General features: G+C 33.5%; 1 protein-coding gene across 2 annotated transcripts in view; it reads right to left on the bottom strand.

Annotated features, from left to right (window-relative positions):
• The window catches only part of LOC142335333 (uncharacterized), a 79206-nt gene that overhangs the window by 17841 nt on the left and 37512 nt on the right, over window positions 1-23853 (bottom strand). For both annotated transcript variants that reach the window (XM_075383783.1, XM_075383784.1), the window contains exons 4-6: window positions 15417-15594; window positions 2974-3112; window positions 2505-2598 (exon numbers count right to left, since the gene is read on the bottom strand). In XM_075383783.1, coding sequence (XP_075239898.1) covers window positions 2505-2598; window positions 2974-3112; window positions 15417-15594 — 411 coding nt within the window. The remainder of the gene's footprint in view (window positions 1-2504; window positions 2599-2973; window positions 3113-15416; window positions 15595-23853) is intronic.

Below are 23853 nucleotides of genomic sequence, written 5' to 3'. Positions count from 1 at the left end.
ATTGGTTTAGTTAGATGGTTTGTCTTCTTCTGAACAATTAACTTTACGTACTGTGTACCGAGTTTCCTGCTCAATAAATCAAGCCAACTAAACAAACAACTTTGACTTTATAACAGCGACCATTCAGAGCCTCGCGCTTAATTGCTCCAGCAAAAGTGACAGAGCGAGGTTTAGTTGTTATCACATGAGCGATTGCTTTCATTAACGACCAAATTGTGCCAGAGAAACAACTATTACCACACTCACGGTTACCAATTTCTGTGCTGCGCATTTTGTGCAAGCTACCTTTATACCGAGTTGAGCAAACAAACTGTTTGCTCAAACAAGACAAAAGTCATTACGGCACAAGAAATTCAGCTCTCTCTAAACCTATTGGTTGATTCGTTAAATGCCATGGATTCCATTATCCTATTTTCAGGGCGTGTTAAAGGCCAATACATACTTGGTTTAATTTAAGGTGGCGAAATTGTTGGGCAAGACATTTTTTAAGCGAATAAAATGCAAATGCGGTGTTTTTATTTACATATGAATTTTTTTGGGGTGCGGGTCGTTTTCTGCCTAATCAAAATTCGGTTTATGGCCTAAATGCACACAGCGATAGCTGGTGTTTTTGGAAACACATAACAACCGCTTTCCGATTACACCCCAAAACTATCACTTTTCCCATATAAGTGTTTGGTACCGAGATATTGTCTTCCTAAAATCGCAGGGTGAACAAATTTTTGGTCCAACTTGTGAAAACCTTCAGATTTAAAACAAAGTTTGATATATTGCAAAATTTCATTTTCTTCCGGATGACCTGAATGTTAGCGAGCACGATCAACTAATGTGTTGCAACTTGCTATTCGCAAACCGAAGCTCATTACTATAAAATAAAGAACGCATTCTCATATAAAAAACTATAAAAAATTTTTAGGTCGGTAATTCGCTATTTTTAATTCTTCAGCGTCAGTAGCATATCAATTACCTTTCCGCTGCCCTTGTTCAACATCATTGGAGCTACATTAACATTATTTAAATGGTCCAATTCAAAGAAGTAGGTGGCTCGATCATCTCTGGATAATTTTAGTGATGACAATGTTCTCTCGATAACATTTCAAGGATAAACAATTTTTTTCCACACTTTATGATGACAAAAATGTGCTCCATCAAATCTCAATTACTACGTGCTAAATCATTCAATCCTCTATATAGTATTTGTTACTCCTACGAGGTCGGAATGAAACAGTTCCATCTAATTTCTTTCTCGCTCCTCTTTTTGTTACACGCATTAGTGAGCCTAGTCAACCTGACAGCCTGCCTTCCGTTCTACAGTCTTTTTTGCTCCTAGAAATGGCCACATGCTCGCAGCTAATAGGTTTTCCCTCCATTAGTTTAGCCATAAAATAATTTTCTTCCATGAAAATTCAATCGTGGTATTTCCAGCATTTGAGTTACGATTTAACAATATCTCTTAAATTAATCCAGTCAGTTTATGTGATTAACTGCAAACAATAAACTCTACAATTTAATTGTAAGTTTTAATCTTCGAAAAAAGCTTAATGATCGTTTAAAATTTTGCTGTTCTTTTGAAGTATGTAATGTAGCTGTGCCCTTACAGCCAAAATTAAAACCTCTAAAATTTCTGCTCAATTGCAAAATTGCGAACAAGCCTCTTTATGTTTTCTATATTTTCATTGACAGAGCAATGTTCTTATCAGTGGTTTTCTTTCTTAGCTAGTTATCTGTGACTTATTAAAAGCATTCTAGACAGTTTTTTTTCTACTTTTGGAAACAGATACCATCTTTTTTCCAAAATGAACAAAACGACCTTTACAACTTATTGTGAAATGTAAAAAAGCTGGGAGCGTCAACAGTTTTGTAAGGTTAGCAAACAATTTTTGTAACTTTGCAGTCATAAAGCAAAGATCCGACGTTTTATCTTATGTTCCAAAAAATTTAATATAACAGAAACTCGATATTTTGCTGCCTCATCCTTTTTCGATTTCGGTATTCATATAATTTAGGTATTCAAGTTCACGAAATTTATTTTATTTTACCAATACTTCTTTTGGGAAGAACGCACAAAAATTGATGATGCTTTTTGTCCTCCTCGAGTGTTTTAAACAATGATATCTTTCTTTGTCTTCTTGTGCAAAGCAAAATGCTGCTTTTTCCATTGTTTTTCGATTTGTGAAATGTCATAAATATTTTGTGGCTTTGGAGACAGAAACAAACAGAATTAATAGAAAGCATCATTTATTAACATCAGTTTTTGCTGTGACTTGTTTGATTTCGTTTTTTAATTCAAATCAAAAAATTGTTAGCCGAAATACTTTTTGTGAGCAACCACGCTCAAAAACTCAAAATAATTAACAACTAGGTCATTTACAAATATTACTAGCCTATGTTTAGCGGTATCTGGCTAATTTATATCTATAGCTTCTATAGGAGCTTAAATTATCAAAAGTGGTCCACATTTACTGAATTAGGGAGATCATATCTGTATAGTGTAGTAAACGTGCCTGCATTGCAGCTTCTGCATGTTCAACTAGGATCTCCTTCATTCGATTCCCTGATACCAATTTGCTCTCTTCACTGAATTCCTTCCATTTCTTCCTAAACGCATCAGGAACATAATATTACGAATACAATGTGTACAGCGTCACCATGTCCTTTCCTGGCCAGATTGTAGACGACTATTGAAACCGATATCAGACCTTTCAAAATGGGCAAATGTGACCTCTCAAACAGCTTTCAATCAGTACTTCATTAAAATCAACCTTCTGAGCGATTTTAAGCGACTGAAGATAACGATATCATGGATTTACAGAAAAGACCATTTTTCAATAGACAATCAGTGGTCAACTGCAAAACAACGGTGAACACATTATATTTCGGTTTTTAATGAGCCATTTGGAAGATGTCGACAATGAAACCTATGCTTTTGCTTCCTACTAAAAGTGTTTGTATGGGTGAATGGTTATTTGGTACCATATGCTTTTGGTGAGTGGGTTCATTGGTGGCTTTCCAGTACATGGACCTGATATGAAATACTTCCGCAGGGCAGCACATGCAACCAGGTGATCCTTCAGCACTGGCTTCTTGTTCACCTTCAGTTTATACTTCGTATCTAAAAATCACATATCACATTACACAAAGTTCACCAACTTTCATGTTCAATTAAGCGATTTTGATATTAATGTGTGGAACTTGATGAGACAGCAACAATGAAGGTCAAATGTCAACAAAAATAGTTGTTCATGAATCTCATGGGTGAGCGTGGATTGGCACTAATCAGCTCCAAATTGAAGGTTACCACGGCAGATAATCTTAACTACCTAATAAAATCCATATGCAGAACTTTTACTTTGAAACACTTCATTTACGCATAACTTTTTCAATTATCAATAATTTTGTTAATTTTTGATTATTATTGAAGTTTTGTTTTCAAAGATTTCACAAAAAATTCTTGAAAATAATTTTTGAAAATTTCATTTTTTCAGTTCTTTTACTCCCTATGATGTGAAAGCATGCAACAAACCGATTTTATGAAAGTTTCTGGTTTTCTTTCTCGGTAGTTTCAGTTTCCAATACCAAAAACCATTAAAAAAAACTTTCAGATAAAGTTGTTTTAATAATCGATTTATATTTTTTAACGCACAATTTCAACGGAAAATACTACAACACAGAAAACCATCACTGAAAAGTTTTTGTTTTCTCGTAGTTTCTGATTCCGAAACCTCAAACTAATTTGTTTGCTTGAAAATCTATGTTACACTAAAATTTCAGAGGATATTTTTCGAAGTGGAACTCAATGATGGTAATTTCAAGGTCAATAACAGAGTATAGTTTTGGGTTTTTTTGTTTTAGTTTCTCAAACCTCTAACTACAAAGTAATTTCTCCGAAAACAGTATTGTGTTAACAGTATATAGTTTTTTATATACAATGCATTTAATGGTGATTTGTTTAACCCTAAGAAGTTACACTTTTTGGTTTTTCCGAAGTTTCATCTTCCAAAACTTGAAACCTCAAACTATATTTTTGGAAGTGTATGTTACAGTACATCTTCATAGCGTAGTTTTTATCGCAGAATCCAATGTACATAGTTTAAAAGTCGTGAAAAGAAAACAATTTTAAATTTTTTTTTCGAAATTTTAGATTCTGAAAACTGAAACCAAAAACTCTTTTGGAGCTATATGGTCCAAATCGTCTTTATATGGTTTTTTTAACGTAATATGCGCAAAACGACAAAATAAAACTTAAGTTTTGCTTTTGTTTTAGTTATTTTAAAATTTTTTTTCCAATCTACCCAACCCTTACCAAAAAAAACAAATCTAACAAAAAATACCCAATTCCTGGCAAAAAACACAATTCTTGCAGAAATGACCCACTTCCTGGCAAAAACTACCCAATTCGTGTGAAAAATATCTAATTCTTCGCAAAAAAAACAAATTCTTACCAAAAAACCAATTCTTGACAAAAAGTACACAGTTTTTGCTAAAAAATACCCAATTCTTGCTAAAAAATACCCTATTATTTCCAAAAATTACCCCAATATTGCCAAACAATACCCAATTTTTAGCAAAATAATACCCAATCCATGAAGAAAAAACACCCCATTACTGTCAAAAATGCTCAATTATTGCAAACAAACCAATTATTGGCAAAAAATACCCAATTCTGGACACAAAACATTCAATTATTTCCCAAAAATAACCATATAACGCCAAAAATTATCAAATTCTTGCCAAAAGAACTATCTCAAAAAATACTCAATATTACGTAATATACAAAGACAACATAAAAATTGACAAAGAATACCAAGTAAATGCTTTTTTTCAGTTTTTTTCAAATCTTTTTCACAATTTACCCAGCTTTTGCCAAAAAATACAAATCTGAACAGAAAAAAAACCAATTGATGCCAAAAAAATAATCCATTATTGCCAAAAATACTCAATGCATCCAAAACATTATTGCCGAAAAACACCCATGTCATGGCAGAAAAAACCCAATTCTAAAAAAAACACACCATTAATGTCAAAAAACCCCAGTTCTTGGCAAAAACGCCCAATTCTTGACACAAAACATCCAATTATGGCCAAAAACTCAAATATTGACAAAAAATGCCAAAATTTGGCAAAAAAGAACCCACTTTAGCCCAAAAACATCAATTTCTAGCCCAGAATTAAACAATTCTTACCAAAAACATACCCAATATTCCCCAAAATCTAGTCTATTTTGCCAAACATTAGTTAATTCCTGCCCAAAAAACCAAGTTCTAGCAAAAACTGCCCAATACTGACCACACGAAGACACACAAATCATGCCATAAATAACTAGTTTCACCAAAAAGTAGCTAAATTGTGTCAAAAAACCCACATCTACCAAATTTTTGAGTGTTGTCAGAAGTAACCAAATTGTAAGCAAAATAACAAAACTTTATCAAATATTTATCTAAAATTTATCAAAAATTGGACAAACCTGCCATCATCTGTATTTATCTAAATTCTTCCTCAAAATCCAATTTTTTATTGACCTTACAAACATCAACTATTGACGTCGTATTTTGTGAAGACGAATCTTCTGAGGTTATCAATATAGGTTTAATGAGCACAAATTCGACACAATTTTTTTTATTATTGTCCAAAATTAGTCATTGAATATATCGATTTATTCATAGTAATTAAATATTTACCTCCTACTATCTGCCCAATTACGAAAAAATAGGTGATCTCATTCTTTTACGAGGGCCACTGACTTCTTTGGAACAAAGTTTACTCCAGCTAAATCATATGATTGCTACAATTACAGATAAATAAATATTTTATGAGGTCAATGACCTCATGTGAACAAAAAAGAATCCATACTGCGTACGATATGATTATTCTTACTTAAACAAAGCATTCACAGCTCACGTGTTTGAAGTCTTACTCATAATAATGTAATAATTACGTCACTATTTATTTTAGTGTGCAAATAAAAGTCCAGATCGTCGTGCTTCTTTCCCTTGTTTTTAACAACTTAATTATAGTTAGCTTTTAAATTCTTTTTCAGAGATAATTGCTCTCTGGTTTTGCGAAAAACCCAAGTTGTCAACTATAAACCTTTCAGTTAAGATTCTTCATCTCCAAGACATCTTCCTACTTCCCATTTCAGAATAGACACTTTTGTTATAAAATATGAAAACAGAACAAAAAACGAACAAATAGCCATTATAATCATCGAAATTATTCGCAAATAGCATATTATTCTTTAGAGAGAAAGATTTTGCAGTATCTTTAACAATAGTTCATCTAGGAGTTCAACCGTCTTCACCCAAAAAAAAGGTTGGAATATTGAATATCAAGCCTGTGAAATTGAACAAAAATTTCTAGGCCCACTTCTTCTTCCCCGATTTCAATGTTTATGTAAAAAATATAAAAGAGGGTAAAACGTGCTTCTGTTTTGTAGCTGATCCTCCATTCTCAATTCCGAGGCGGCTTGCGGTCTCCATTTTTACAACCGATAATTGGCCTGAAGTCTCTGTACTATGCCAGTAGACAATTTTACACTTCTACAAGAATCACAACAAAAACACAATTTCACACGTTTCAGACAACATGGATCTAAGCAGATCATTCCGTGCGCAAATCTGTGATTATGAGTTGTCTTATAGACCAATGTATGAGTAAAAACTGGAGTTTTTTGACAAAAAGAGGCAAATTGAAATCCTGCCGATTGTGTCTGACGAGTTTGAAAGTTTGCAGGAGCAGAAACCTCATCGGGATTGGGACAAGTGGGAGAATAGGCCATTGACAGTGAGTATCGTAGCAAGTATTGAAGAAAAGAACGCAATTTATACCACGTTTTGCAGAAAAAAATTGTTGGCAGGGCAGTCACCTTTTCAAGTTTTTGTGCAGAAACTGGACAAAATACAATGAGAGAAGTACAGGGAGCATCGCCTGTTGAAAATAATTCACTCAAGTCTGCCAAAACCATCCTTAGTACAGTAGTAAAAAATATGCAGATTACCATGATCATGTTTTCCCTAATGAGGCAAGTGAAAAAAAATCTGACAAAATGTCCCTCATATCTGAGCAACCAGTGTAATGTACGCAAAAGACTGTCAAGAGAAGGGCTCCTGCTGTCAATAACCCTGAGATTGTTGGAAGTAAAAATCCAGATGGTGATAAAAACGAAAACAAAATGTGTTCTCCATAGCGCAAATTGAGACGAGCTGCTGAGTTATATGGTAACAAGTATTAGCAATCTGAGAAGTTATTCCTTTGACTGTTCAAATTGTTTATTTTTTGCCTGTATAAATTCAGGTCTAAAACTAGTATATTCTTAGATGACTGACTGACTGGTTAATTCGTATTATTCTGTTTTTGCACTCAGAAAAAGCTGAGTTTCTTGTATGCTTTTGAATTGATACCTTGATACAGATATGTAATTAAATTTTTAAAATGCATTTTTGAAGTAAATTTTATTGAATGTTAAATTTTGATTTAAATTTATGACAAAAAATTCTTGTCTTTGTAATGTTTTTGTAACGTCCAAAAGGCTCGTTTTTTTTTCAATATCTGTTTTTCCAGAAAGGCGGGCTTTTTTGGCTTCTGCAATACACTCCCTGCCGCTGCTTTGAGTCGTTTGTTCAGAATTCTGTTGATGCTCGCCTCAGACGAGATCAGCACAGAGAGTCAACTGTCGTTGCAGAGACTATGGAGTTGATTCGAAATAGTTCATCTGGTTATCAGGTAAAAGACTGCAGTCGACATACGAATACAAAATATGTGAAAGGTTCTCATGTGGATAAGTTTTTTAACAACAGGTTTTTCAAGTCCCACAATGAGTTGCCAGACCCAATCAATTTTTGAGCTAAAAATGAGCAAGGCATTTCGTTTTTTATCCTCTTGCGCGCCAAACATACCATGTTGCAAATTAATTACAATTCCTTTTCCTCTTTTCGCAAACCAAACAAAAATGAGTTGATTGAAATGGATACTGATAGTTTTTACACGGCACTTAGTGAAAAAAGAACTCGATAATATCAGTCAACCAGAAATGCAAATCTTCTGGTACTGGATGATGCTAAGAGGTTGAAGTGATAATTTGCAGCAAACTCCGGCAGCAATTTTTGGCACGAGAATTATGCAATAAGCATGCTGCCGTTGATAATAGATTACCTGGTTTTTTAAAGAAATATTTTTGATAAAAACTTTTAGATTTAGATACACAAACAGACCATTAGGTATAAAATTTACCATTTTTTAAAAATAAATTGAAAACCATTTGCATCATTTTTCATTGTTTTGCTGGACTAATTATTTTTAAATGTCAATTTTTTTACATGAGTTTTTTATGAGAGACGTTTATTTTGACTTTTTTCTCGTTTTTCTTTTTGTGTGTTTTTGAAGTTTTTTAGTATGAACTATTGAAAGAAATTATTTTTTGAAAAAAATGGGCTGTTTTAGTAAACTGTTTTTTTTTCCAAAAATGTTGTCTTTGTTATAAGCTTTTTAACAAAATTTTAAATTTTGAAGATTTTGTTTTTTTCTTTCATCAGCTTTTAAAGTTTTATAAATTAAAAATTTGAATTTACGATGTTTTGATAAAAAAAATCTTGTTTTACTAAAATAATTTTTTCTCAAAATTGTCGTTTCTTAAATAAGGTTTTCAGCAAAAATGCAAATTTTATTATTTTTTGGTTTTCCAAATTTTCAGTTTTTGATTTTATTTTATGTAAAATTTTTTAACTATTTATTTTTTGAAATAAAACTTTTTTTAGTAAAAAAATTGTTTATGAAAAACGTCGTTTTTCACATAAAGTTTTTTTACAAAAAAATCTTGAATTTTTTTATTTTTCTGTTTTTCTGTTTTTCATTTTCTGAAATATTTTCATGTCAAATTCAATTTTTTAATTAATTTTTTTCTAAAAAATGTTTTAATGCAAAATTTTTTGCGTTCAAAATTCTTTTTACATAAGGTTTGCCACAAAAACTGCAGTTTTTTTGTTTTTTAATTTTCTGTTTTTAGATTTATGAGCTTTCGAAGATTTTGAAATTTTTTTAACGCAGGTGAAAATTGCAAAAATTGAATTATTAAAATTATGGAGATTTTATTGAAAAACTTCGAAGAAATCTATCACAAATCAAGCTTTTGAAGTTATAGATTTCCGCAGTTTATAATTAACTTCTCCAAAATTGTCATAAATTGATTTTTACAATTTTCGACTGCTTAAAAAATCGCAAACAACTTTAAAACTTGATAAATAAAAAGTAGAATAAGAAAAAACATCAAAATTTACATGTAAAAAAACTAAATCAACTTTTTTTGAAAAACAAATTGTTTTATTGAAACAATTTTTTTTCAATAAAGAATAATTAAATTGAAAATTTTACGTAATAAAACTTTAAAATCTGAAAAATGAAAAAACAGAAAAACAGAAAAAAATCAAAAATTAAATTTTTTTGTTCAAAACAATATATGAAAAAACGAAATTTTTCAGAAAAAGAAAATCAAAAAACGACCAAAATTTACACTTTTTGCTGAAATCCTTATGTAAAAAACTACACGCTTGAAAAAAAATCATTTAAGTAAAACAACATTTTTTCAAAAAACATCACTAAGTTCAAAACTTTACATTAAAGAACTTCAAAGGCTGATAAATACAAAAAAGAGAAAGCTAAAATCATCAAAAATTACTTTTTGTTAATAAGCTTATGTCAAAAACATTTTTGAAAAAATTTATTTTAGTGAAGCAACATTTTTTTCGAAAAATAATTAACTGCAAAAATGCACTTTGAAAAACTTCAAAAACTCACAAAATGGAAAAACATATATCAACAAATCATCAAAATGTACATCTCTTATTAAAAAAAACTTATTTAAAAAATCGACATTTAAAAGAATTTTTTCAAACCAATAAAAAATGATGCAAATCGTATTCAACTTTTTTTTTTTAAAGCATGGTAAATTTTATACTTAATGATCTGTATGTTTATCTAAATTGAAAAGTTATTTACCAAAAATTCTTCTTAAAAAAACCAGAAATTCTTTTATCAAAGGCAGCACACTTATTGCAGCATTCTCGTGGGAAAAATTGCTGCTATAGTTTGCTGCGAAATTAACACATTATTCGCTTTCCATCATCCAGTATTACAAGGGTCGCATTTCTGGCTGACTGAATTTGTCAAATTTTCCTCTCACTAAGTGCGATGTAGAAAACATCAGCGTCCATTCCAATCAACTCAATTTTGTTCGCATCGCAGAAAGAGGTGAAGAAATTGTAATTAGGTTGCAACATGGTAAGTTTGGCGAGCAAGAGGATAAAAACGAAATACCCTGCTCTTTTCTACCTCATAAAGTTGGTCTGGCAACTCTTTCGTGGACTTGAAAAATCTTGTTTTAAAAAAACTTATCCACATGAGAACCTTTCACATATTTTGCATTCGTATGTCGACTGCAGTCCATTACCTGATAACCAGATGAACTATTTCCGATCAACTTCATAGTCTCTGCAACGACAGCTGACTCTCTGTTCTGATCTCATCTGCGGCGATCATTAACAGAATTCTGAACAAGCGATTCAAAGCAGCGGCAGGGAGTGTTTTGCAGAAGTCAGAATGCTGTCCTTTTTGAAAAAACAGATGTTAAAAAAACAAGCATTTTTCGACGTTAAACGGCGTTTTTGAAAAAACATATATCATAAAAATAAGAATTTATCGACGTTAAGCGGCGTTTTTGGGAAAAGCATATAATACCAAAAGCCAGCATTTTTTACCATAATTTTATTTTCAAAATTGAACTTTTAATAAAAACTGACTTCGAAAAAGCATTTTAAAAACTCAATTACATATCAGTATCAAAGTATCAATTCAAAAGCATACATGAAACTCAACTTTTTCTGAGTGTATAAACAGAATATTACAATTTAACCAACCAATCAGTCATCTAAGAAAATACCAGTTTAAAAGACTATATCTAAAAAAATACAGGAAAAACAAACAGTTTGACCAGTCACAGGAATAACTTCTCAGATTGCTAATTTTTGTTACCATGAAACTCAGCGGCTCGTCTCAATTTGCGCTAAGGAGAACACTTTTTGTTTTCGTTTTTATCACTATCCAGTTTTCTTGGTTCCCACAATCTCAGGGTTATTGACAGCAGGAGCCCTTCTCTTGACAGTCTTTTGCGTACATTACAACGGTTCTTCATATATGTGGGAAATTTTGTCAGATTTTTTTTCACTTGCCTCATTAGGGAAAATATGATCTTGGTAATCTGCATACTTTTTACTACTGTACTAAGGATGGTTCTGGCAGTCTCGAGTGAAGTATTTTCAAAACGCGATGCTCCCTGTACTTCTTTCATTGTATCTTGTCCAGTTTCTGTACGAAAACACGAAAAAAAGGGACTGCCTTTTCAAAATTTTTAATGCCAAAATGGGATCAAGTGCGTTCTATTCTTCTCTACTTGCAATGATACTCTCTGTCAATAACCTGTTCTCCCACTCGTCCCAATCCCGATGAGGTTTCTGCTCCTGCAAATTTTCAAAGTCGTCAGACACACACCGCAGGAATTTAATTTGCCTTTCTTCCTCAAAAAACTCTACTTTTTATTCATACTTTGGTCTATAAGACAACTCGTAATCACAGAACTGCGCAGGGAATGATCTGCTTAGATCCACGTTGTCTGAAACGTGTAAAAATGTGTTTTTGCTGTGATTCTTGTAGAGGTCTAAAATTGTCTCTTTCCATGGTACAGAGACTTCAGGCCAATTTTTGATTGTAATAATGAAGACCAGAAACTGCCTTGGAAATGAGAATGGAGGATCAGCTACCAAGCCGAAGCACGTTTTCCTCTCCTCTATAATTTCTACATCATAAATGAAATCGGGGAAGAAAAAGTGGGCCTCGAGATTTTTGTTCAACTTCACAGATTTCACTGAAAAATTATTATGCCAATTGCAAACGAGTACGATGCTTGTAATAGCCGTTTATAGGTTTTTTCTTGTCTGTTTTCATAATTTGTAACAGAAGAGTACTAACTGTAATGGGAAACAGGAAGATGTACTGGAGATTAAGAGTCTTCACTGGAATGTTAATAGTTGACAACTTTGTTTTTTTGAAAATGAGATTGATATTGTTTCCCGAAAGGATTGAAAAATTTGAAAAAAACAGTTGATTTGTTGGAGACAAAGAAAAATAGCAAATTGAGCTGGACTTTTGTTTGTACACTATAATAAAAAGTGACGTAATTATAACATTATTATGTGTAAGACTTCAATCAGGTCAGCTGTGAATGATCTGATTAAGTAAGAATAATCATATTGTAAGTAGTATGTATTAATTTTTGTTCACATGAGTTCGGTGACCCCATAAAATAAACAGGTATCCGTAATTTTAGCAATCATATGATTTAGCTGGACTAAATTTCCTTCAAGAGAAGTCAGTGGCCTTCCTGTAAAGATAATGTTACCTAATTGTTCCTAATTGTGAAGATAGTAGGTCCTATTTGTTAAATTAATATGATTAAACTGTTACTTCTAATGAATAGCTTTGGACAAATGTAAACAATTCGTGACAAGTTTGTGCTCATTAAACCTAAATTGATCATCCAAGAAAATTCGTCATCACAAAATATGATGTCAAATTTTGATGTTTGTAGAGTCACTAAATCATTGCATTGTCGGGAAGAATTTAATTAAATACAAACGATGGCAAATTTGTCCAATTTTTGATATATTTTAGATAAAAAAATGATAAGATTTTGTTATTTTGATAACAGTTTGGGTATTTTTCGACAATACCAAAAAAAAATGTGTAGACTTGGGTTTTTTCTGACAAGACTTAGCTACTTTGTGATAAAAAATAGTCTGTTTTGAAAAGATTTTTGTGTTGTCGTGAGGCCAGTAATGGGCAGTTTTTGCTAGAAGTGGGTTCTTTTCGGCAGGAATTAAGTATCTTTTGGCAAAATAGAGTAAATTTCGTTAGAACTTTGGTGTGTTTTTGTCAAGAATTGTTTAATCCTGGAATAGAAATAGATGTTTTTGGGTTACAAATTATTTTTTATAGCATGAATTTGGTATTTTCTGTAATATTTGGGTATTTTTGGGTATGATTGAATGTTATTTGTCAAGAATTGTTTGTTTTTTGCCAAGAATGGGTTTTTGTGCAATTATTGGATATTTTTGACAATAATGGGTTGTTTTTTTCAAAAATTGGGTATTTTCTGCCGGGATTTGAGTTTTTGTTTGGCAATAGTGGTGTAATTTTTGGCAAAAATAGAGTATTTTAGAGCAAGAATTGGGTGTTTTTCAGCATGAATTGTGTACTTTATAACAAGAATTGGATTTTTTGTTAAGAATCGGGCTTTTTTGCAAGGAATTAGGTTTTACTGACACAATTTGGGTAATTTTTCCAAGAAGTGGGTCATTTCTGCCAAGAATTGAGCTTTTTGTCAAGAATTGTTTATTTATTGACAAGAATTGGGTGTTTTTTCGCCAGGAAATGGGTATTTTTTGTTTGATTTGTAATTTTTGGTAAGAGATGGGCAGATTGGAAAAAAAAAATTTTAAAATAACTAAAACAAAAGCAATTAGTTGGTATTCTTCTTTAAGTTTTGTCGTTTTTTCATATGACGTTAAAAAACCAGGTTTCAGGTTTCAGAATCTAAAATTTCTAAAAACAAAAACTTGTCCTTTTTTCACGACTCTTAAACTATGTCTATATGATTCTGAGTTTGAAGAATTGACGTCCATTTGATTCGGACGCTATGAGGATGTACTGAAACATATAATTCCAAAAATAGGGTTTGAGGTTTCAGGTTTCAGACGATGAAACTTTAGAACAACCAAAAAGTGTGTTTTCTTAAGGTTTAGCGAATCATCATCAAATGCTTTGTATATAAATAAAATACAGACAATTAATACTTCATACCATTCTCGGACAATTTATTTCGAATTTTGAAATTTCAGAAACTAAAACTAAATTCTATCATTGGCTTTGAAATTGCCACCATAGAATTCCACTTCGAAAAACACCCTCGAAAGTTGTACTGCAACCTTTATTACAAAAAATTTAGTTTGAGGTTTCAGAATAAAAATTTACGAAAAAACAAAAAAAATATTTCATTGGTTTTCTGTGCTGTAGTGTTTTCCACACCACCATTGAATTCCAATTCGAAAAAAAACCTATAAAGTTGTACTGTAACGTACATTACAAACAAGTTTAAATTGAGGTTTCAGAATCAAATTCTACGAAAAAACAAAGAAATTATTTCAGTAATGGTTTTCTGTGCTTTAGTGTTTTCCATTGAAATTGTGCGTTAAAAAACATTAATCGATTATTAGAACAATATTATCTGAAAAACTTTTTTATGGTTTTTGGATTTGGAAACTGAAACTACCGAGAAAAAAAAACAGAAACTTTCATAAAATCGGTTTCTTGCATGCTTTCACAACATAGGAGTAAAAAAAAAACTGGAAAAAATTGAAATTTCAAAAAAAATTTTAGGAATTTTTTGTGAAATTTTTGAAAACAAAACTTCAATAATAATCAAAAATTAACAAAATTATTGATAATTGAAAAGTTATGCGTAAATGAAGTGTTTCAAAGTAAAAGTTCTTCATATGGATTTTATTAGGTAGTTAAGATTATCTAAAGTGCATTAGAGCAGAAAAACAATTATCCCACTTTGACGCATTTCCCCCCTGGGGATAATTATGATAAGACGACATGTCTATTGTTATCCCTCTCTTTTTACGTTCGTCGTTGGAAATTGGATGAAAAGAGGCTATACCTAAAAATAATACATAAGTACATCCTTTTACCCCCTCCCCCAGCTCTGCTCACATATTACTACTCGCAACGGAATTTTCCATTAAAAACCTATAAGAAAAAAACAAGATTTCAATTTCAACACAGTAATGTAAAAGAAAATAATGGACTTGGAAAAATACGGTGAGTGACTCCGCCTGATTTACTGAGATCTTCTGGTCTATCTTGAGAACTGCAAAGAGGTTCGATTTGTTCAGCCAGAACTTCGAAGTGACTACTGCAGAGTCAAGTATACGTTGCTTAAAATGCGCAACTTGTAAGTTTGAAAACTGCCGAAAAATCAAGGAAGTTTGACTTTTGACTATGTATATAGGAACCTCTAGCATTGCAGACTTCTTCGACATTGTAAAACTGCTCGTGCCTTTTTAGAGCAAAACAAAATAAAGAAAAGAAAAGAATGAAAGAAACAGTTAATAAGTTTCTCCATTTGAAAATACTGTTGATTTTGTCATAAATTGATCTGTGATTCTAAAGAAGATTCCAGGATTTAAAAGATGTTCAGATTTGTTAAAGATGTTCAGATTTGTTAAAGCAAAACGTTGAACGAAAAGTGAGAGCTTTTCTCACATTGCTTTGTTTTGCATATGGAAATACGTATTCTCTTTGACACTTACCGATAGATCCTGCCATCTGTTTCGCCATTAGAATCAAGTTCTGCAGCAGTTCGTCACTTTTATTCGCCACTGACAAAAGTTCTACTCCTCCCTCAAAGTCAGGACTTATTGCAAATCCATTCTCTTCCTCCGTGATGTCCTCCGTGGCCGAGTATTGACTCACGCACTTCTGAGATCCCTACCACACCAACCGAGTGTTCAAATCTTTAATTGAAATGTAAAAATAACTTTTACACCAAGTGCATGCCTCAGTCTTTTGAACGGTTGCAAAATGTACCCAGTTTGAGGTCCCAGACGGAATCAAGGATGTTCAGACCGAAGATGAACACACGAGGGGGGCGTTTCCCAGGTTGAGGTGCCATCCGGAAGTGACCTCTGATCATCCGAAGTTCAACGCACACGGTGTGTTCCCAGACCATAATTACAGGGTCTGGGTTTTGGTTCCGGATGGGAATAGTCTGATCAGGGGTCAATTGCGGATGGGAATGGTATGATCAGAGGTCACTTCCGGATGGGAATTGTATGATCAGAGGTCGCTTCCGGATGGGAATGGTATGATCATAGGCCCCTTTCGAGCGCACAATAGTATGATCAGAGGTCGCTTCCGGATGGGAATAGAATGATCAGGGGTCTGTTCTGGATGATAACCGTCTGATGCTGGTAACCGTACTGTCGGAAAAGAACTCACGTCCCCACAAATGAGGTGCACAAAATCCCAGCGGGGGGGGAAACCGACTAACCGGCGTCTCAACGGGGCAGGGGGGGTGCACCTCAAGCGGGCCCGAGGCCCTCACCTTAGAATAATAGTAAGACTGAAATAGACTTTTTTGCTAGGCAAGCTATACCAAAAATTCTTTTCGTTTTACCATCTAAATACCCATGGAATACTCCATACCGAGTTTGGTTCACTTTGGACAACTCTAAGACCTAATCAAAAAGACCTATTTTTTAAAATTATTTAAAATTAACTATTCGAATTAATCGCAAATTTCCGTATGAAAAACTAATTTTTTTCCTAGGCAAGCTATGACAAAAATTCTTTTTGTTTTAGACTCTAGGTACACACGGAATACTCTATGCCCAGTTTGGTTAGATTTGAACAACTCCTTGACCCGATAAAATTTCTATATTTTTTAAAATCGAATAAGCGAATAACTGGATATTTCCGATTGAAATACGAACTTTTTTCCCAGGCAAGCTATAGCAAAAACTCTTTTTGTTCTAGACTCTAGGTACACACGGGATACTCCATAGCCAGTTTGGTTAGATTTGAACAACTCCTTGACCCGATAAAACTTCTATATTTTTGAAAATCGAATAAGCGAATAACTGGATATTTCCGATTGAAATACGAACTTTTTTTCTAGGCAAGCTATAGCAAAAATTCTTCTTGTTCTAGACTTTAGGTACACATGGGATACTCCATAACGAGTTTGGTTTGATTTGAACAACTCCTTGACCCGATAAAGTTTCTATATTTTTTAAAATAGAATAAGCGAATAACTGGATATTTCCGATTGAAATACGAACTTTTTTCCTAGGCAAGCTATAGCAAAAATTCTTTTTGTTCTAGACTCTAGGTACACATGGGATACTCCATAACGAGTTTGGTTTGATTTGAACAACTCCTTGACCCGATAAAATTTCTAAAATTTTTAAAATAGAATAAGCGAATAACTGGATATTTCCGATTGAAATACGAACTTTTTTCCTAGGCAACCTATAGCAAAAATTCTTTTTGTTCTAGACTCTAGGTACACATGGGATACTCCATGACGAGTTTGGTTTGATTTGAACAACTCCTTGACCCGATAAAATTTCTATATTTTTTAAAATAGAATAAGCGAATAACTGGATATTTCCGATTGAAATACGAACTTTTTTTCTAGACAAGCTATAGCAAAAATTCTTTTTGTTTTAGGCTCTACCTTCCCATGGTATACTCTATACCCAGTTTGGTTAGATTTGAACAACTCCTTGACTCGATGAAAAAGACCCGTTTTTGAAATTAAATATTCGAAATATTCGCAAATTTCCGATTGCAAAACTAACTTTTTTCCTAGGCAAGCTATAGCCAAAATTCTTTTTGTTTTAGACTCTACTTGCCCATGGTATACTCCATACCCAGTTTGGTTAGATTTGAACAACTCCTTGACCCGATAAAATTTCTATATTTTTTAAAATCGAATAAGCGAATAACTGGATATTTCCGATTGAAATACGAAGTTTTTTGCTAGGCAAGCTATAGCAAAAATTCTTTTTGTTCTAGACTCTAGGTACACAGGGGATACTCCATACCGGGTTTGGTTTGATTTGAACAACTCCTTGATCCGACGAAATAGACCAATTTTTAAAATTCAATAATCTCAAGTTACTCGAAATAATTGCAAAATTCCGTATGAAAAACTAACTTTTTTCCTCGGCAAGCTATAGCCAAAATTCTTTTTGTTTTAGACTCTACTTGCCCATGGTATACTCCATACCGAGTTTGGTTCACTTTGGACAACTCTAAGACCTAATCAAAAAGACCTATTTTTTAAAGTTATTTAAAATTAACTATTCGAATTAATCGCAAATTTCCGTATGAAAAACTAACTTTTTTCCTAGGCAAGCTATGACAAAAAATCTTTTTGTTTTAGACTCTAGGTACACACGGAATACTCTATACCGAGTTTGGTTTGATTTGAACAACTCCTTGACCCGATGAAAAAGACCTATTTTTAAAATTCGTTATTTGCGAAATTCGCAAATTTCCGTATGAAAAACTAACTTTTTTCCTAGGCAAGTAATAGCAAAATTCTTTTTGCTTTAGACTCTAGGTACACACGGGATACTCCATACCCAGTTTGGTTAGATTTGAACAACTCCTTGACCCGATAAAATTTCTATATTTTTTAAAATCGAATCAGCGAATAACTGATATTTCCGATTGAAATACGAACTTTTTTCCTAGGCAAGCTATAGCAAAAATTCTTTTTGTTCTAGACTCTAGGTACACACGGGATACTCTATACCGAGTTTTGTTTGATTTGAACAACTCCATGACCCGATGAAAAAGACCTATTTTTAAAATTCTTTATTCGAAATAATCGAAAATTTCCGTATGAAAAACTAACTTTTTTCCTAGGCAAGCTATGACAAAAATTCTTTTTGTTTTAGACTCTACTTGCCCATGGTATACTCCATACCGAGTTTGGTTCACTTTGGACAACTCTAAGACCTAATCAAAAAGACCTATTTTTTAAAATTATTTAAAATTAACTATTCGAATTAATCGCAAATTTCCGTATGAAAAACTAACTTTTTTCCTAGGCAAGCTATGGCAAAAAATCTTTTTGTTTTAGACTCTAGGCACACGGAATACTCTATACCGAGTTTGGTTTGATTTGAACAACTCCTTGACCCGATGAAAAAGACCTATTTTTAAAATTCGTTATTTGCGAAATTCGCAAATTTCCGTATGAAAAACTAACTTTTTTCCTAGGCAAGTAATAGCAAAATTGTTTTTGCGTTAGACTCTAGGTACACACGGGATACTCCCTACCCAGTTTGGTTAGATTTGAACAACTCCTTGACCCGATAAAATTTCTATATTTCTTAAAATCGAATAAGCGAATAACTGGATATTTCCGATTGAAATACGAACTTTTTTCCTAGGCAAGCTATAGCAAAAATTCTTTTTGTTCTAGACTCTAGGTACACACGGGATACTCTATACCGCGTTTTGTTTGATTTGAACAACTCCTTGACCCGATGAAAAAGACCTATTTTTAAAATTCTTTATTCGAAATAATCGCAAATTTCCGTATGAAAAACTAACTTTTTTCCTAGGCAAGCTATGACAAAAAATCTTTTTGTTTTTGACTCTAGGTACACACGGAATACTCTATACCGAGTTTGGTTTGATTTGAACAACTCCTTGACCCGATGAAAAAGACCTATTTTTAAAATTCGTTATTTGCGAAATTCGCAAATTTCCGTATGAAAAACTAACTTTTTTCCTAGGCAAGTAATAGCAAAATTCTTTTTGCTTTAGACTCTAGGTACACAAGGGATACTCCATACCCAGTTTGGTTAGATTTGAACAACTCCTTGACCCGATAAAATTTCTATATTTTTTAAAATCGAATAAGCGAATAACTGGATATTTCCGATTGAAATACGAACTTTTTTCCTAGGCAAGCTATAGCAAAAATTCCTTTTGTTCTAGACTCTAGGTACACACGGGATACTCTATACCGAGTTTTGTTTGATTTGAACAACTCCTTGACCCGATGAAAAAGACCTATTTTTAAAATTCTTTATTCGAAATAATCGAAAATTTCCGTATGAAAAACTAACTTTTTTCCTATGCAAGCTATGACAAATATTCTTTTTGTTCTAGACTCTAGGTACACACGGAATACTCTATACTGAGTTTGGTTTGATTTGAACAACTCCTTGACCCGATGAAAAAGACCTATTTTTAAAATTCGTTATTTGCGAAATTCGCAAATTTCCGTATGAAAAACTAACTTTCTTCCTAGGCAAGCTATGACAAAAATTCTTTTTGCTTTAGACTCTAGGTACACACGGAATACTCTATGCCGAGTTTGATTCGATTTGAACAACTCCTTGATCCGACGAAATAGACCAATTTTTAAAATTCAATAATCTCAAGTTATTCGAAATAATTGCAAAATTCCGTATGAAAAACTAACTTTTTCCTAGGCAAGCTATACCAAAAATTTCCTCTGTTTTACACTCTAAGTAGACCTAAGATACTCCACACCGAGTTTGATTCGATTTGAACAACTCCTTGACCCGATAAAATTTCTATATTTTTGAAAATAGAATAAGCGAATAACTCGATATTTCCGATTGCAAAACTAAATTTTTTCCTAGGCAAGCTATAGCAAAAATTCTTTAAGCTTTACACTCTAATTACACTGGGGATACTCCATACAGAGTTTGGTACAATTTGGACCCGATGAAAACGGCCTATTTTCCTTGACCCGATGAAAACGGCCTATTTATGAAATAAAATATTCGAAATATTCGAAAACTTCCATATAAAAAGCTAACTTTTTTCCTAGGCAAGTTATTGCAAAAATTCTTTTTTTTTACACTCTAATTAGGCAGTGGATAATCCATACCGAGTTTGGTACAATTTGGACAAGTCCTTGACCCAATGAAAACGGCCTATTTTTAAAATTTAATAATCTCAAGTTATTCGAAATAATTGCAAATTTCCGTATGAAATACTAACTTTTTTCCTAGGCAAGCTATAGCGAAAATTCTTTTTGTTTTAGATACATACATACATACATACATACATACACCTACATATACATACATACATACATACATACAGACAAAAAGAAACCATTGTTAAGTTTTCTAACATCTGCAGAACAGCTTAAAAAAATTGTATAGAAATTGTCTAAATTGTATACAAAAATGTATATGTTTATGTTATGTAACTCGAATGTAAAAAAACTTTATCAATAAGTTTCAAATTTCAGACTAATTCTTTAGGAAAACTATAGTAATTAATGTAAACAAATTCGAATGCTTTATATGAACATCAAAAACCGTACAAAAATTAAGAAAAAGGCTATAACAAATGCAAGCGGTCAAAGTCAACCTTTTTCAAGCGGTTGAATTAATTGTGCTCGTAATGTTTCAACAATGTAATCATATACACTGTATTTTTGAACTGAAAACGAAACAATTTGCTCTTTATAGCATTTATAGGAATTTCAATGGTCTCCTTCGGGTCACCAACAACAAATCCGAATGGAAGATCTGTCTCAAAATTAGTCTTCACCAATTTAATTCTCCTGACTATCTCAAATTTCTGAAGAACAAAATGTGTTGAGCTGTCTTTTTTGTAAAAGAAAAGTATTTCGCCAATAAAAACATCTCCCAATTTGGCAGCAACGTAGTTGTCGGCATCTGAGCCGCGACCATATGATGCGGAACCGAGGTAAAACTTGTGAAATGTTCGGCAAAAGAGCTCTGCATCTGGATGAACTTCCTGAAATTTTTTAGTTTCTGGGCTGTCAACAAAAGCAAAGACTTCGTCGATCTTCTTATTTCCCCGGAAATCTTTTATCGCTGAGCTCAAACAGTCCTGCCTCAACTCCATTTTCAAAACAAACTTTGCACGGATAAATCTCGAAGTCATCAATTGGCACTGATTCACAGTTCCTGTCAACGGTGCAATTAACAGGCGGTTTCCCGATTCAAACATTGAGGCCGATGTGGTGAACAGAGGTCCGATATTCTTGGCCTGCCATCCCAAGTGCCTTAAGAGATGGAAGTTTATTGATTCCATTTTCTCCGTTTTTTCAGCCATGCTACGGCAGAACTCATTCAAAAGTCTGTCGCAAAAATCGGCGTTTGCGATTGTATCGAACAAGCTGCGGGTTGCAAAGACCAGCTTTTCAAGATCAATTTCGTCACTAACTCTGTCTTCACCATGAAAGAAGGGAGGAAAAGCAACCGGTGACAAATAAAAGAGTACAAACTTGAGTTCTTTAGCTTTCAAGGTATGCAGCGCATCTATAGATCGCACAGAGTTTTTAAACTCATGTGGGAGCTTGAGCGATGAAATAAATTCGTTCAGTTCACGTTTTTCAGCAGAATGCATCTTATCGTAGAAAAAAAGAAACAATTCTTTCGAGACACCTAAAAACAGTTGATGCATCGGGTCAACTGGCGAGCTCAGCGGCTGATTTGGAATGAGTGAAAGAATTTCGCTCCTTCCTTTCACACCTTGCGTTCGCATCTCGCAATCATTTTCAGGACCATGCTTTGATTTCATCTTCTCTATGCTTCTGCTTTTTAATTCACGAATATTGATCAAATGCGAATCAGCCGACCTCATAACAATTGGTTGGTCATGAGGGTATTGATGGGCACCAGCATAGTGGGTTCCCCTTTGCGTACAGAGAGTGCAACCGTAGTAGCCGTTACATTGCTTCATTTTCAGCACCTTTGCTTTTGCTATCAAGTCAGCAATCAACAGGATCGGTTTAAAAGAAACGGCTAACTTTTGTCCTTCAAAGTCAATATACTCACTCACAGACAACTCTTTTTTAATGTGAGCAAAAATACAATCAAAATCAGGATACCCTGAGCCAACAAAGAGAGAACCGAGCATTATGTTCTCGAAAGCTTGTCTTTTTCTCGGTGGAAGGTCAGCAATAGCTAAAAATGGTGGCCAAGCGGATAAAACCGGTGACTTAGAAACAACAGCACCGTCTGTATTTACAAGCAGCCTTATTGACAATTTTCCATCAGTAATTTTCAACTCAGGTAACAGAATATCTTCATTAACATCTTTGCTCCTTGCGTACAATAACATATCGGGAAGAGACTTAATAACTATGTCCATCAACAAGGATCGAAAATTCAATAAAATTAGTTCACCATTTGGAGAAACCTTCTTGCTCGATTGGTATTGCTGACATACTTCTTGAAATTGGCTCCTTACTGACCATGGCGTAAGAGCAGAATCGCCAAAAAGGGCTTGATCGCGCTTCAGCAAATCATTAAGCAGAGCATCTGACCCATTATGTTTTGCCACCAAAGCAACCAACGACGCTGCTAAATTAACTGGAAAGACGTCCTTCACGTGATTTAACGGTTGAGAGCTTCGTTGATTAAAATTAAAGCTATATTTTTTGCTTGAACCAGAGGATGAGCTGCTGTTCCTGATGAGAGCAGCACTCGCGTCAACCTCACTTTCAAACAAATCCGTATCACACACATCAATATCTGAGAGTTGTTCAAACTCAGGTTCAGAAACGACAATTCCTGGTATTTGTTCCCCAATATTGACGGGAAAATTTATTTCAAGGCTGCTTTCCAAGGAGGTAGTGCTTAAATTTGAACATTCGTCATAAAAGTTGATGAAACCCTCTAAAACTGTAGAACGCTCTTGAAATTTGATTCGTGGTAGGACGCGTCTTCGTTTCTTGCTTTCCGAGATTTGACTGCAACACAAAGTATCAGTTTCAACATCATTAACTTTCAGGCCATGCAAATCGTTATGTCCACAGAGGCAGTCAACATTATCTTCACCAAAATAGTTTGAACTGTAAAATGCCATCAACTGGGAACCGTCTGGAATTTCCTGAAGTGCTCGAAGTCGAACACAAGGCCTTCCATTAAAACCTCCACTCATGTAATAGTCGCAATTTGGTCGACAGGAAAGGTTTACCCACCTAGCAACTCCAACCATAAGTCTTTCCCCTTCCATTATCGACCATTCATCAATTTCACGATTCGGTGGTTTTTTGGCAAGTAGTCCTACAGTGCTATCAATAACTCCAGATTTGATAGTGCGACCACTTCTATTAACCAGGCAGAACCCACCAAAGCTATCTGGTTCAATACGAAAGCCAGCCTCGTATGCTGCCGTATAAATACTTATCATATCGTTGTATAG

The sequence above is a fragment of the Convolutriloba macropyga genome, chromosome 2 (genome assembly GCF_964194025.1).
Source record: "Convolutriloba macropyga chromosome 2, txConMacr16.3, whole genome shotgun sequence".
Classification (NCBI taxonomy): Eukaryota; Metazoa; Xenacoelomorpha; order Acoela; family Convolutidae; genus Convolutriloba; species Convolutriloba macropyga.
The sequence above is the reverse complement of the archived record's forward strand: the minus strand, read 5'-3'. Positions and strand labels throughout refer to the sequence as shown.